A 13,530-nucleotide genomic window follows, 5' to 3' on the forward strand; every position below is an offset into this window, starting at 1 on the left:
AAGCACTTTACAAATATAATTTAATATGTAATCTTATAGTATAATGTTCTTTGCCTTAATAGCCTAACTCCCACTATTGCTTTCTCAGGACATAGGATTCTGTCTTTCCATTTGTCTATCACCAAAGAGTGACATATAATTGAGTACGTATAGAAGTTAATGAATATTCATTTAATAAATATATCTTTCATTGTTATGCACCATAGTCTCTGCTTTCTTTATTTCATTTCTAAATGCATGGCTACTATTTCTCTAGATACCTGGAGTCAAAATCTCAATCATAATTTTTGTGGAGAGTTTTTTAATCCACAGTTTACTTATATGAAAATGAAAATATTAAGAGTAGCCACATCATAGAATTCACATAAGAAATAAGTGTGTTAATGTAAGTAGATTATTTAGAAGAGTAAATCCTAGTGAGTTAAATAATGTCACTGTTATTATTTTAATACTTCTATCACCAAAATTATCTACAATCCTTGAAGAAATTTCATTCTGTTGCACTCATATTTCCTCTGGTCATTCTAAAACTACCTGATTTAATAATCTACTTCTCATTAACAGCTGAATTTTTAGATGAATCTTTTAGCAATCCTAAGCATCAAACTTTCATTTCAAAATTTGTGAATACAATAACTTTATAGAACTGCCTTGGTTTTCAAGTAGCATAAATATAACAACTTTGTAGGAGATGTAATAATTACACATTATAAGATTATCACCAATAAATCTATTATCTTTAAATTCAAAGGATTATAGAGAAAGAAATATTATTACTGTTCATATTTACCTTTGCTACTTCTCTTCCTTTTAGACAACAACCCCCTTCAAATGGTCAAAGGGAGCAAATATGAACTGTAATTCTAAGACTATCAATGGTTAATTGTCTTTAAAAAAAATCCTCAAAACCTGCTCCTTAATCTGCTTGGTCCTGACACCGTAGATTACAGGATTGAGAGCTGGTGGAACAACTACATATAGGTTGGCTAAGAGGATATGGATATATTGGGGAATGTTGTGGCCAAAACGGTGTGTCAAGAAAGAGAAAAATGCTGGTGTGAAAAAGGCTAAGATGACACCAATATGAGAGCCACAGGTGTTGAGAGCTTTGAATCGGGCCTCCCAGGAAGGCAGGCAGAAGACAGCATAGAGGATCCTGACATATGAAAGAGTAATAAGAAGCACATCCAATAATAAAATAGACATATCCCCAAGACCAAATATTATGTTAACTTTGATGCTGGCACAGGCCAGGCGAGCAATGCCCATATGTTCACAGTAGGTATGAGGGATGATACGATGCCCACAGAAGGGCAGCCTCAGGAGGAGAAACACCAGAGGGGCCACCATGCATAGGCTCCTCAGAATAGCAATGCCTGCAATGATGCTGATGATTTTGCTGGTGAGGATCATGGTGTACCGAAGGGGTTTACAAATGGCAATGTAACGGTCAAAGGCCATGGCCACCAACACAACACTCTCCATGGCAGTGAAGAAGTGGATGAAGAACATCTGGGAAAGGCAGCTTTCAAAAGATATATCCCTGAGGCTGAACCAGAAGATGCCCAGCATTTTAGGGATGGTGGCTGTGGACAAGCCCAGGTCGATGGAGTCCAACATGGCCAGGAAATAGTACATCGGCTCATGGAGACTATGCTCAGTCTGGATGACAAACAGGACAGCAGCGTTCCCCAAGAGTGCGACAAGATACACAAAGAAAAAGGGAAATCCAATCCAGACATGCACATCTTCTAGCCCTGGGATACCCAGGAGGAGGAACGAAGAAGGATGGAACTGGGTGTCATTAGGCATGGACATTCTTTCTGCCGAGTGTTTGCACAATTCTTTGTGCACACCAGGGACAATTATTGACTTCTCATTAGTGAATTCTCCTCTTCTCTCTTTGTCTAGATTCCTAGTGAAATGTAAAATATTACTGTAACCTTTCTTTGTTTCCATTCAGAATGAACACAATTTATTCTCCTCATATTCTGCTATCCTATCCTTACTTGAGGGTAAAGCAACACTAGAATCCACCTAAGTCTGCTGCCACTTTCCCTATTAGAAAATGTTAGACATGAAGAAGGGAAAAGAGAAAAACATCTCTCTCTGCCCATTAGATCTTCATGATCAGAAAAGAAAGAGCAAAAGAAAGAGGGGTGGGGGGAGAGAAGAAAGAAGACAGGAAAGAAAATAAGGAGAAAAATAAAGAAGCTCATCATCAGAAATCTAGATAGAATCAGTAGAATCAGGCTAGAAAATTAAATTCCAGGCTCTGCATATCTGATACTTTTACACACAGTTAAAGCACATGGTGATTTTTTTTTCTGTATTTGTAATCTCTACCATTCCCTTATTAGGGACGTGCAAACACTAAAGGGGAAGTGTACAACAGTGTATGTGTGTGTACGTGTGTGTAAGCACATGTGTGTACGTGTGTGTGTGCTAGTGAAACTCCTGTCTAATTTTGAGAGCAAATAAAGCCCACTTATGCTTGTTTACTCACATGTATTATAAATGGTCTGGTACATAAAAATTCTTAATTATAAAAGTTCATTAAATAAAGAAATTAAATAAGAATCAGACTAGCAAATAATTTCAATATAGTATTTCAGAAATACCCTGCCATCTAATCATAACTGGTTTTTAAATAGAAGAATTTGTAACAATCATTTTGAAAAATGATTGAAAATGAGAAGAAATACTTGTCACAGTATTTTCATTTATAATTAAATGAATTCAAACATTTTGTTAATATAGAAAAGGCTATCACTTAGAGAGCCCACTCAATAAAACACCCATTAAAGAAATGCTCCAGGGATGGAACACCTGGTGGCTGGATAATTATTTGCACCAGACAATTTTCAAATATCATCTTAGACTTACATAGAGAGGAAGAACTCAGAAGAACTTTAGCAATATAATTCATTTTCTACCAACGTTGTTTTTTATCTGGGATATTAGTGTCTTTATGGATGCCTCCTTATTCACTGTAGAGAAGAATATCAAGGGATTTTGTTTTGTAGTACCCTTATTAACAATGGGAAAGCTATAAACTCATTTACAGTTAATTAAAGAATTGGAGGGGCGTCTGAGTGACTCAATCGGCTAAGCGTCTGACTTCAGCTCAGGTCTTGATCTCATGGTTCGTGGGTTCGAGTCCCGCGTTGGGCTCTGTACTGACAGATAGTTCAGAGCCTGGAGCCTGCTTCTGATTCTGTGTCTCCCTCTCTCTCTGACCCTCCCCTGCTCACTCTGCCTCTCTTTCTCTCTCTCAGAAATAAATAAAACATTAAAAATTTTTAAAAAAGAATTGGAGCAATCAACAACAGAGACATTTATTACTGAGCTGAAAAATTCCATCCAAATTTAGGGGAGACTTGGACGTGGGAGAAATCAGAGTTGAATGGCACTCATCAGAGATAAATACATATGATGATTGGTATACTCTACTCTAAACCCAGAACAAAACAAGTAAGTATCTAGAAAACAACTGCAGCCATTTGTAGCTAATCACGTTTAGCTTCAAAATAAATAGTTTGGGAAATTCTCTCTTGAAGGAGAATATATATGTAAACTTGGGTTATTGAGGTTGGAGAGGACATCTTTGAAGCTCACTGTTGATTAATAAGAAAGTCAAAGATAAAGATACAATTCTTGTGTTTTTCACTAGTGGAAAATACACAAGGAAGGTGGAGGAGTATCCTTCATAATGTATCTCATCAAATATTACACGGGTCATACATGCGCCAGCAATGATTAGGTGATTAAAAAGAGAATTTGAGTAAGACCTGTCACATACTCTCAAGAAGACCACTGTGTACTGAGGAAGAGAAATTTCAAAAGAAGTTTTAAAATTGCATGGCAAGTGCTATGATAGGAATATGAATAGAGTGCTGTTGGTGTAGTGATGGGGCAATAAAAATTCCATGGAGACTTTGGGCTAAGACCTGCACAGCCATTTTTTTTCCAAAAAAGGAGGAAGAGGAGGAGGAGAGAAGGAGGAGGAGAAGAAACTTTATTCAAAATGAAAAGAACAAGGACCAAATGAGGAAAGGAAGCATGGTGGCCTGCCAGAACACAACCCTATAATCTTGGTCCTCTTTATGACTTTTTACCAAGATTAAAGGAGATTCATAAGTGTCTATGGACTCCTAAAAGCTCATTATCTCAGTCACTTTTAGATCTGCATAAAATACAAACAAAAAAATGCCATGTCCAAGAAAATTGATTTATCCAAACTATGTGGATTTTCCAAAAGATTTTTTTTAATGTTTTATTTATTTCTAGGAGAGAGAGAGAGAGCGTGAGCAGGGGAGGGTCAGAGAGAGAGGGAATCACAGACTGAAACAGGCTCCAGACTCTGAGCTGGCAGTCAGCACAGAGCCCGACGCCCCGACGCGGGGTTCGAACCCACGAACCGCGAGATCATGACCTAAGCGAAAGTCGGACGTTTAACCGACTAAGCCACCCAGGTGCCCCTCCAAAAGATTTTTTTTTAATGGATCTTCTTTTCTATCTGGGAAAACATCATTTCTTTATTTTTTTTCTTTTTTAAAATAATTTATTGTTAAGTTAGCTCATATACAGTGTAGTCTTGGCTTCAGGAGTAGATTGCCATGATTCATCATTTACATACAACATCCCATGCTCATCCCAACATATGTACTCCTCAATGCAAGTCACCCATTCCCCCCCAACCCCCACTTCCATTAATCCTCAGTTTGTTCTCTGTATTAAAGAGTCTCTTATGTTTGCCTCCCTCTCTGTAACTTATTTTTCCTTCCTTTCCCCTATGGTATTCTGTTAATTTTCTCAAATTCCACATGTGAGTGAAAACATAGAAAACTTCATTTCTAAATCTACAAATATTGCTCAAAGCAACTTGTTACTTAATAATCCTACAACTGTATACAGACCTATTATTTCAACATTTATTTATATATTCTACAACCTGTATTGTGTTCAGAAATAAGACTAGATCCCAGCCTTCCTCTCTGAATTCCTAATTCTACAGCCCTCCCTGGAATTCTTTAGCAGTTATTTCCTCAACCTTGAATCTACTTACTCTACCTTATTCCAATTATCTCCACCACAAGCCCACACACATGCCTCATACCAGGTCACATATGTGATGAGGGTAAAGAGAAGAGATAATATGCATGCTTTCATTTTATTTCTGCTTCATCCCTCAACTTCATCATTCTCATTCCTTTTGTCAGTTGCTTCATAGTCTTAATCTTGGGTTCTATTTTTACAAAATTCTATCCCTTAAATCCATGCTTCATAGATAATTTCTTTAGAAATATTTGCATTCAAACTGTATTTATTGATTACTTTTACAATACTTGTATGTTTTAGAAGAAATAGAGAAAGACCACCTTTTCCCTCTTGCTATCATATTTGACACCTATACATGGATTCAGAAACTAGAGTTACATGGATACAGGATATATCAGTGCATTTCCTTCCTCATTAGGTTTGGAGACCTGTTGGTTTTGCCTATGAGACTTCAGTTGGTCATAAGTATATGCATATTTAGGAAAAAATGTGTAGCTGTGGGAGCTCATGAGTATTACTGTGATTTCTCTCTTCATACTTTGCCTTGCCCTCTGTCTCTCAGTATGGATTTGGCATAAGCCATTTCCCCATCTTTCCCACTATATTCCACACTTTAATGTTGATATGACTTACCTTGGTCTCTAAATCTCTAAGAAGCAACACTTTGTAACACCACTTGACATCTTCCTGGAGCACTCTATTTAATATATTGAAGAGAAAGTAGTCATTTTTTTAATTAAAGCCCTGTTTCTCCCGGGATGGGTATTATTTTATCTTTGAGACTTTGACCTAGTTTAATTAATAGCCACTAGGGAATCCCTTTTGCAAACCCTTTATTCCTACATTGAGACTACAGGACAAGATTTTTTCATTGCTTCTTTGTTTTCTCAAGTAGTCAATACTTTTGCCAAGATCATGGAGTTTGTAGGATATCTTCTTTCCAAATTATATTTCAAAGCCGCTGTTAGAAACCTGGTTTATTAACCCTGATCTTATCCTATATTCTTCATTACCTCGTCCACCAATCTTCTCTCTCTTTGTTCATCTGTTTCCCTCCTTCCTTGGCCTTCTCACTCCTTTTTATAATAATATTCAACTTTACCATTTAAACAAGCTTTGTGATACAGTTACTCTTTGTGGTAAAACTCTGGTAATCCACTTATCCCTTTCCTTTTTTATTCACATTATCCAATGTAAACTTTTTCAGATGGCCAGTTTCCCTTTGAAGTGCTCTTCAAAGCCACCTCTTCCATTCACTTGTTCCTTCACTCCAGCCACATGATACTTGGTACCCTTCCTCACCTATTATAAGAACATTTTCATCCCAAGTGTTTTGTTTTTCTGTTTACACAACCTGGAACACTCTTCTCCAGTCCTTTCAGAAGTCTTGTTCTCTCTTCATTCAGTCTTTGCTCAAAAACCTCTGCCTCAGAAAAGGCCTCCCTGACCTTTGAGTTTAAAACAGTCATCCTCCTGGCCAACAGACACATGAAACGATGCTCAGCATCCCTCCTCATCAGGGAAATACAAATCAAAACCACACTGAGATACCACCTCACGCCAGTCAGAGTGGCTAAAATGAGCAAATCAGAGAACTCTAGATGCTGGCGAGGATGTGGAGAAACGGGCACCCTCCTACACTGTTGGTGGGAATGTAAACTGGTACAGCCCCTCTGGAAAACAGTGTGGAGGTTCCTCAGGAAACTAACAATAGAACTCCCCTATGACCCAGCAATAGCACTGCTAGGAATTTACCCAAGGGATACAGAAATGCTGATGCATAGGAGCACATGTACCCCAATGTTCATAGCAGCACTCTCCACAATAGCTAAAACATGGAAAGAGCCTAAGTGTCCATCAACAGATGAATGGATCAAGAAGATGTGGTTTATCTATACCATGGAATACTACATGGCAATGAGAAACAATGAAATCTGGCCATGTGTAGCAACATGGATGGACCTTGAGGGTGTTATGCTGAGCGAAATAAGTCAGGCAGAGAAGGACAAATATCATATGTTTGCACGTATAGGAGGATTAGGAGGAACTTGACGGAGGACCAAGGGGGAGAAGAAGGGCGGAAATGGTGGGGGAAAGGGAGAGAGGCAAACCATGAGAGACTCTTGAATGCTGACAAAAACTGAGGACTGATGGATGTGGGGGGAGGGGGGATGGGCATGGAGGAGGACACTTGTGGGGATGAGCACTGAGTGTTATGTGGAAACTAATTTGACAATAAACTATTTGTAAAAAAAAAAAAGTAATAAAACAGTCATCCTCCAATGGGTGCCTGGGTGGATCAGTCACTTAAGCATTCGACTTTGACTCAGGTCGTGATCTCACGGTTTGTGAGTTTGAGCCCTGTGTCGGACTCTGTGATGACAGTTCAGAACCTGGAGCCTACTTCAGATTCTGTGTCACCTTCCTTCTCTGCCCCTTCCCTGCTCACATACTCTCTCTCTCTGTCTCAAAAATAAATAAACATTAGGGGTGCCTGGGTGGCTCAGTCGCTTAAGCATCCGACTTCAGCTCAGGTCAGGATCTCAGGGTTCGTGGGTTTGAGGCCCAGGTCGGGCTCTGTGCTGACAGTTAGCTCAGAGCTGGGAACCTGTCTTCGGATTCTTTGCCTCCCTCTCTCTCTGACCCTCCCCTGCTCTATGTCTCTCTCAAAATTAAATAAAACTTAAAATATTAAAAAAATAAACATTAAAAAAATTAAAACAGTCATTCTCCCAACTGTATTCCTTCACTTAGCCTACTAATTTTGCTAGATTACATTTATACCTACTAAATTTATATTGTATTCATTTATTTTTTTCTCATTGTTATAAGGATTTAGTTCCTTGAAGATAGAGACCATGATTATCTTCATGTTTGTAAGCTCAGTCACTAGGGTAGTGTCTGGAACATAGTGATTACAAAATAATATTTCTTTAATGAATAAATAATAAAGCAATTCCAAAAGGAGGAATCTGAACACATTGAAATATATTTCTTACTACTTTATTCCTTCTCAATGTCTTAATGGGCCACCTGTTTTCATAGCTCAGTGTAAACTGACCCTCTACTCTTCTTGCTTCTTTTTTATGACTTCTCTTCCATGTCACAATATAGATCACTCTTCTGTTCATAATATTGTGTCCTCACCAGATGTCTAAGAAAAAAAAAGGTCCTTTACTTCTTTATTTTTCTCAATAGTGACAGGGCAAGTACACATGGATTATTCGGAAAGTGCTCCAAAAAACTTGTGTGATAAAAACCACAACTTTATGAAGGAAAAATATGCATTAAATGAATATATTTGGAAAGAAGCCATGCTGAAAATAAGTGGTTTAAGTATCCATTCTAACTAATGAGAACAAAATGGTAAAATAATTGCTAGGGGATGAAATGTATAATAAAAATAAATGATTAAAATAGTAAAACAGAGAAAATAAAACCAAAAAATCAACAAGGTAAAACATAATTTTTCAGAAAAACTACCAAAAAGTTTGAAAACCCTTAGCAATATTCATCTTAAAAAGAGAAATAGAATAAATTCACAAAAAAACATTATAAAATGTAATAAATGGTTATCATCTGTAACTTTATATGAATTTGCTACTTGAGATCAAACTACAAATTCCTAGGGAAACAACCTCACCAAAATGACATGAGAACAAATAGAAATAAGCATAGTGTCTACGTTCCTAAAACTCCCAACAGCAATCATCATGCTTCAAAATATTTGAAATATTTTCCCTAAAGATCAGGAACAAAATACAGTCAGTAATTATCACCATTTCTATTCCTAATTGTACCTGATGATTAGTCCCTATAAAAAGATAAAACCTATAAATCAAAAATTAAAAGAGATCATATCCATTACAATGGCTACTATACAAAAAACAGTAAGTATTGGCAAGGGTATGAAGAAATTTGAATTCTTATTCCCTATTGCTTGGCAAATAAAATGGGACAGCCCCTGTGGAAAACAGTATGTTTGTTCTTCAAAAAATTAAAAATAGATTTACCATATGATTCATCAGTTTCGCTTCCAGATATATACCCAAAAGAATTGAAAGTAGTGTCCTGAAGGGATATTGTACATCGATATTCATAGCAGCATTATTCACTATAGCTAAAACATGGAAGCAGCTCAAATGCCCATTGATGTATGAATAGATAAGCAAAGTGTGGTATATACATCCAATGGGATATTATTCTGCCTTTAAAAGGAAGGACATTTTGACATATACTACTACAATATGGATATGAACCTTGAGGACATCATGCTAAGTGAAACAAGCCACTCACAGAAAATATTTGTGTAGTTTGATCTCAAGTAACAAAGTCATAGCAATTATTGTATGACTTCAATTATATGAGATGTTTAGAGGAGTCCAAATATAGAGACAGAAAATAAAATGGTGATTGCCAGGGGCTGTGTAGTGAGTAATGAGGAGTTGTTATTAAACGGGTATAGATAGAGTTTCAGTTTTACAAGATGGAAAAAGCTAAGGAGATGGATGGTGGTGATGGTTGCACAACATTATAAATGCATTCAATAACACTAAATTATACACTTAAAAATGATTAATGGTAAAATTTGGTTATGTGCATTTTGCCCAAAAAAAAGGGGGGCTTAGGGAATAAAAAGTAAGAGGTTTGAGCCAGTGGGAGCCACAGTCATTTCAGTGTTCATCAGGGAGCATGCACTACCAAGAAACCACATGACCATTGAAAACCCTCAGGTCCTCTCTAGCTGTCAGTCTGGGATATGAACTTTTGTTGCCTTATGAGTGTCTCTAGGAAACAGCTCACTGTTAGCTCTTCTCAGAGTGATTGCACTAGAGAAAGCAAAACAAGCTAAAAGACATAATCTTTATGAAACCAAAACTTGGAAATGAAATTCCATCAACTCTGCCCATTTGATTTGCTAGAAAGGAGTCCCTAAATCAAACCCACCACCAAAGGACAAGATTATATAAGACATCAGTACTTAGAGGTAGAGATCATGTGGGAGCCATTTTTGGGTTGCCTACTACAGGCTCAAAGTGAAAATAACCCTAATGTTAACAGTAGAATAGAAAGATAAAGTGTGGTATATTCACACTGTACAATATCATACAACACTGAAAATAAGCAAATTACTCTTACATGCAATGACCAAGATAGAGCTCATAAACAGAATTTTGAAAAGTCAGATATAAATATGACCTACTGTAATGATTTCCTTTATATAAAGTTAAAAATATACAAAGGTACTAGATAGTGATAGAAATTAGAATAGTACGTAGAGACTACAAAGAAGCATATTAGTCTGAGTTCTCCTGAGAAATAGAATGTGGATGTAGCGGGGAATGTTTCTACCAAAACGGTGTGTCATAAAAGAAAAAAACGCTGGTGTGTAAAAGCACAGCATGACACAGACATGAGAACCACAGGTATTGAGAGCCTTTAGTCGGGCATCTTGAGAAGGAAGGCGGAAAACAGCTCGAAGGATAAGTACATAGGAGGAGGCAATCAGGACCACATCCACAATGATATTAGAAATCACCATGAGCCCATAGATAATGTTGACCTTGATGGGTGCACAGGCTAACCGGGCAAGACCCATGTGCTCACAGTACGTATGAGGGATGATGTGATGCCCACAGAAGGGCAACCTCAAGATGAGAAACACAAATGGAGTCACAAGGATTAAATTTCTTCCAACAACAACAGAAGCTAGGATGCTGATGGTTTTCTTGGTGAGGATCATGGTGTACTGGAGAGGGTTGCAGATGGCAACAAAGCGGTCATAAGCCATGGCCACCAGGAGAACAGTCTCCATGCCTGTGAACATATGGATAAAGAACATCTGGGCAAGGCAGCCCCCAAAGCTGATCTCTTGTTGGTTGAACCAGAAGATGCCCAGCATTTTGGGGATGGTGGACGTACACAGACCCAGATCGATCATAGACAACATGGCCAGGAAGTAGAACATGGGTTGGTGGAGACTGCGTTCAGTCTTGATCACAAAGAGAATGGTGATGTTCCCCACAAGGGCAATCAGGTACACAATACAGAATGGGAAAGCGATCCAGATATGTACCGTTGCCAGACCTGGGATTCCTAGCAGGTGAAAGAAGGGGGGATGGAACTGGGTGTCATTGATGGAAGTCATTCTCCCAGCAAGTGTCATTGAATTCCTGTTAAGGTGTAAGTATCTGTCTATGATCTTCTCTTATCAAGGTCCTAGAAAGATGGAAGAACTCTATATGTGTGCTAGAGTGCTATGGATGGTGTGCTGGCGGTCTTACTAGGAGTAGTTGATTACAAACATTAGAGATTCTCTTCTTTCCAGAGGTAATTGAGTAACTGTCTTTTTAAATAATTTTTAATTTTTTAATGTTCACTTATTTATTTTGAGAGAGAGAGATAGTGTGAGTGAGTGGGGGAGGGACAGAGACAGAGAGCAAGAGAGAGAATTCCAAGCAGGCTCCACACTCAGAGCAGAGCCTGACAAGGGGCTTCATTTCACCAAACCATGAGATCATGACTTGAGCTGAAATCAAGAGTTGGACACCCAACTAATTGAGCCACACAGGAGCCCCTGAATAACTTTCTCAGTATAAGTTATTGTTTTGAGATTCATCATAGGTGATATCCATGCCTTTAATTGTTATAATAATGTGAGATCTTTGAAGGAACTGGCAATATTTCACATTGTAATACATACCTACTCTTTCTCAATACTGTATTCTCCATCATGGTCTTCTGTATGAATCACTCAGATATGATCTCTATGTCTCTTGTAATTTCATATTAGTGTATGCTGTTTACATAACATACACTTTTTACTGTTTCCTACCTTTTCCATTTTTCATTTTTTTCTATTTTTTTATTGTGGTAAAAATAAGAAAATGCACAAAATAAATACAAAATAAAAATAAAAATAAACATAACAAAGATTACTATCTTAACCATCTTTAAGTGTAAAGTTTAGATTAAATACAATTGTGTTGTTGTACAACCATAACTACTATCTCCAGAACTTTTTCATTTAGCCAAAGCTGAAAATCTGTCCCCATTTAATTATTTCTCCAAGGCTCCTTCTCATCATCTCTGGTAATTACCATCCTACTTTTTTAAAAAACTTTTTAAAATGTTTATTTTCAGAGGGAGAGAGAGAGAATAAGTGGAGGAAGGGGCAGAGAGAGAAAGAGAGAGAGAGAGAGAGAGAGAGAGAATCCAAAGCAAGTTCTGCACAGTCAGCACAGAGCTTGATACAGGGCTTGAAATCACAAACCATTAGATCATGACCTGAGCTGAAACCAATAGTCAGACACTTAACTGAGTCACCCAAGCACCCCCTTTTTAATAAATGTTTATTCACATATTTTGAGAGAGAGAGAGACAGACAGACAGACAGACAGAGGATCCCAAGCGGGCTCTGAATTGACATCAGAGAGCCCAATGAAGGATATGAACTCATGAGCCATGAGATCATGACCTGAGCTGAAGTTGGGACACAACTCACTGAGCCAGCCAGGCCCTCATTCTAATTTTTTAAAATCTCTCCTCTTTACTGATATCCCAGTCTCTAGTAACCACCATTCTACTTTATGTTACTGTGAGTTTGGCTTTTTTTTTCTTTTAAGATTTCATATCAACTGAGATTGTGTAATATTTGTCTTTATGCGACTGGCTTATTTCACTTTTGTATGATGTCCACAGATTCATCTATGTTGTTGCAATCGAAAGGTTTCCTTCCTTTTAAAGAATGGACAATATTCCATTGCATTTATAGACCACCTTTTAACGTTTTATTTCCCCAAGTAGAAATTTAAGATAAGTTGGCAAAAGTGAATGTTAATTTGTGAAATTTCTTCCCCATATGAAGTTCTTTTTCAATAGCTGTTGACTTTTGTAACTATTGAGAGAAATTTGAGATCATATCTAATCTGCTGCCTGGAGCTGAAAGACTGGGAAGTGATTGATTAATAGGCACAGGATTTCCTTTTGAATTGATGAAATTTTATAGAACTAGATAGTGGTAACAGCTGTACAATGTTGTGAATGTATCAAGTGCCACTGAAGTGCAAAGTTTAAAAGGGTTAAAATGATACTCTTATGTATATTTTACAATTAAAAAAAAAGAATTGCTGGTTATATAGATACCCAAAAAAGACTTAGTCCAAGCATCCATAGACTGAAAATACAGAATAGGGAAGAAGGAAGGAGAGAAAAAGATAAAATACTACCTGTTTTATATATTATGTGAAGTAACAAGAACTGACAATTGACCAAATACCAGACAGCAAAGTTCACTCAGATTTCCCTAGAGCTTCTCTGCAGCGGGTTTAATGACAAAAGAGAACGCCTATTGATGTTCATTTCAATGCCTCAGACTCCCTGGCACCTGGAGACTTCATTACAAATCCCCCCAAAACACACACACACACACACACACACACACACACACACACACACACACAAGGACAT

At 37.5% G+C, this 13,530-nt stretch overlaps 2 protein-coding genes across 2 annotated transcripts; both read right to left on the bottom strand.

The window, feature by feature from the left end:
* Window positions 1-879: 879 nt before the first annotated feature.
* Window positions 880-1,818, bottom strand: LOC144227753 (olfactory receptor 52E8). The gene has a single exon (XM_077759494.1). It carries the CDS (start codon window positions 1,816-1,818, stop codon window positions 880-882), a length of 939 nt encoding a protein of 312 aa, XP_077615620.1.
* Window positions 1,819-10,324: 8,506 nt separating this feature from the next.
* On the bottom strand, window positions 10,325-11,236 carry LOC144227787 (olfactory receptor 52E4-like). The gene has a single exon (XM_077759528.1). It carries the CDS (start codon window positions 11,225-11,227, stop codon window positions 10,325-10,327), a length of 903 nt encoding a protein of 300 aa, XP_077615654.1. The 5' UTR covers window positions 11,228-11,236.
* Between the last annotated feature and the right edge of the window lie 2,294 nt (window positions 11,237-13,530).

The sequence above is a fragment of the Crocuta crocuta genome, unplaced genomic scaffold, assembly GCF_008692635.1.
Source record: "Crocuta crocuta isolate KB4526 unplaced genomic scaffold, BGI_CrCroc_1.0 scaffold43, whole genome shotgun sequence".
NCBI classification, from domain to species: domain Eukaryota; kingdom Metazoa; phylum Chordata; class Mammalia; order Carnivora; family Hyaenidae; genus Crocuta; species Crocuta crocuta.

Bases quoted from the DNA above. Each gene is read 5' to 3' on its own strand.
- LOC144227753 (XM_077759494.1), bottom strand. From the start codon at position 1,818: ATGTCCATGCCTAATGACACCCAGTTCCATCCTTCTTCGTTCCTCCTC.
- LOC144227787 (XM_077759528.1), bottom strand. From the start codon at position 11,227: ATGACACTTGCTGGGAGAATGACTTCCATCAATGACACCCAGTTCCAT.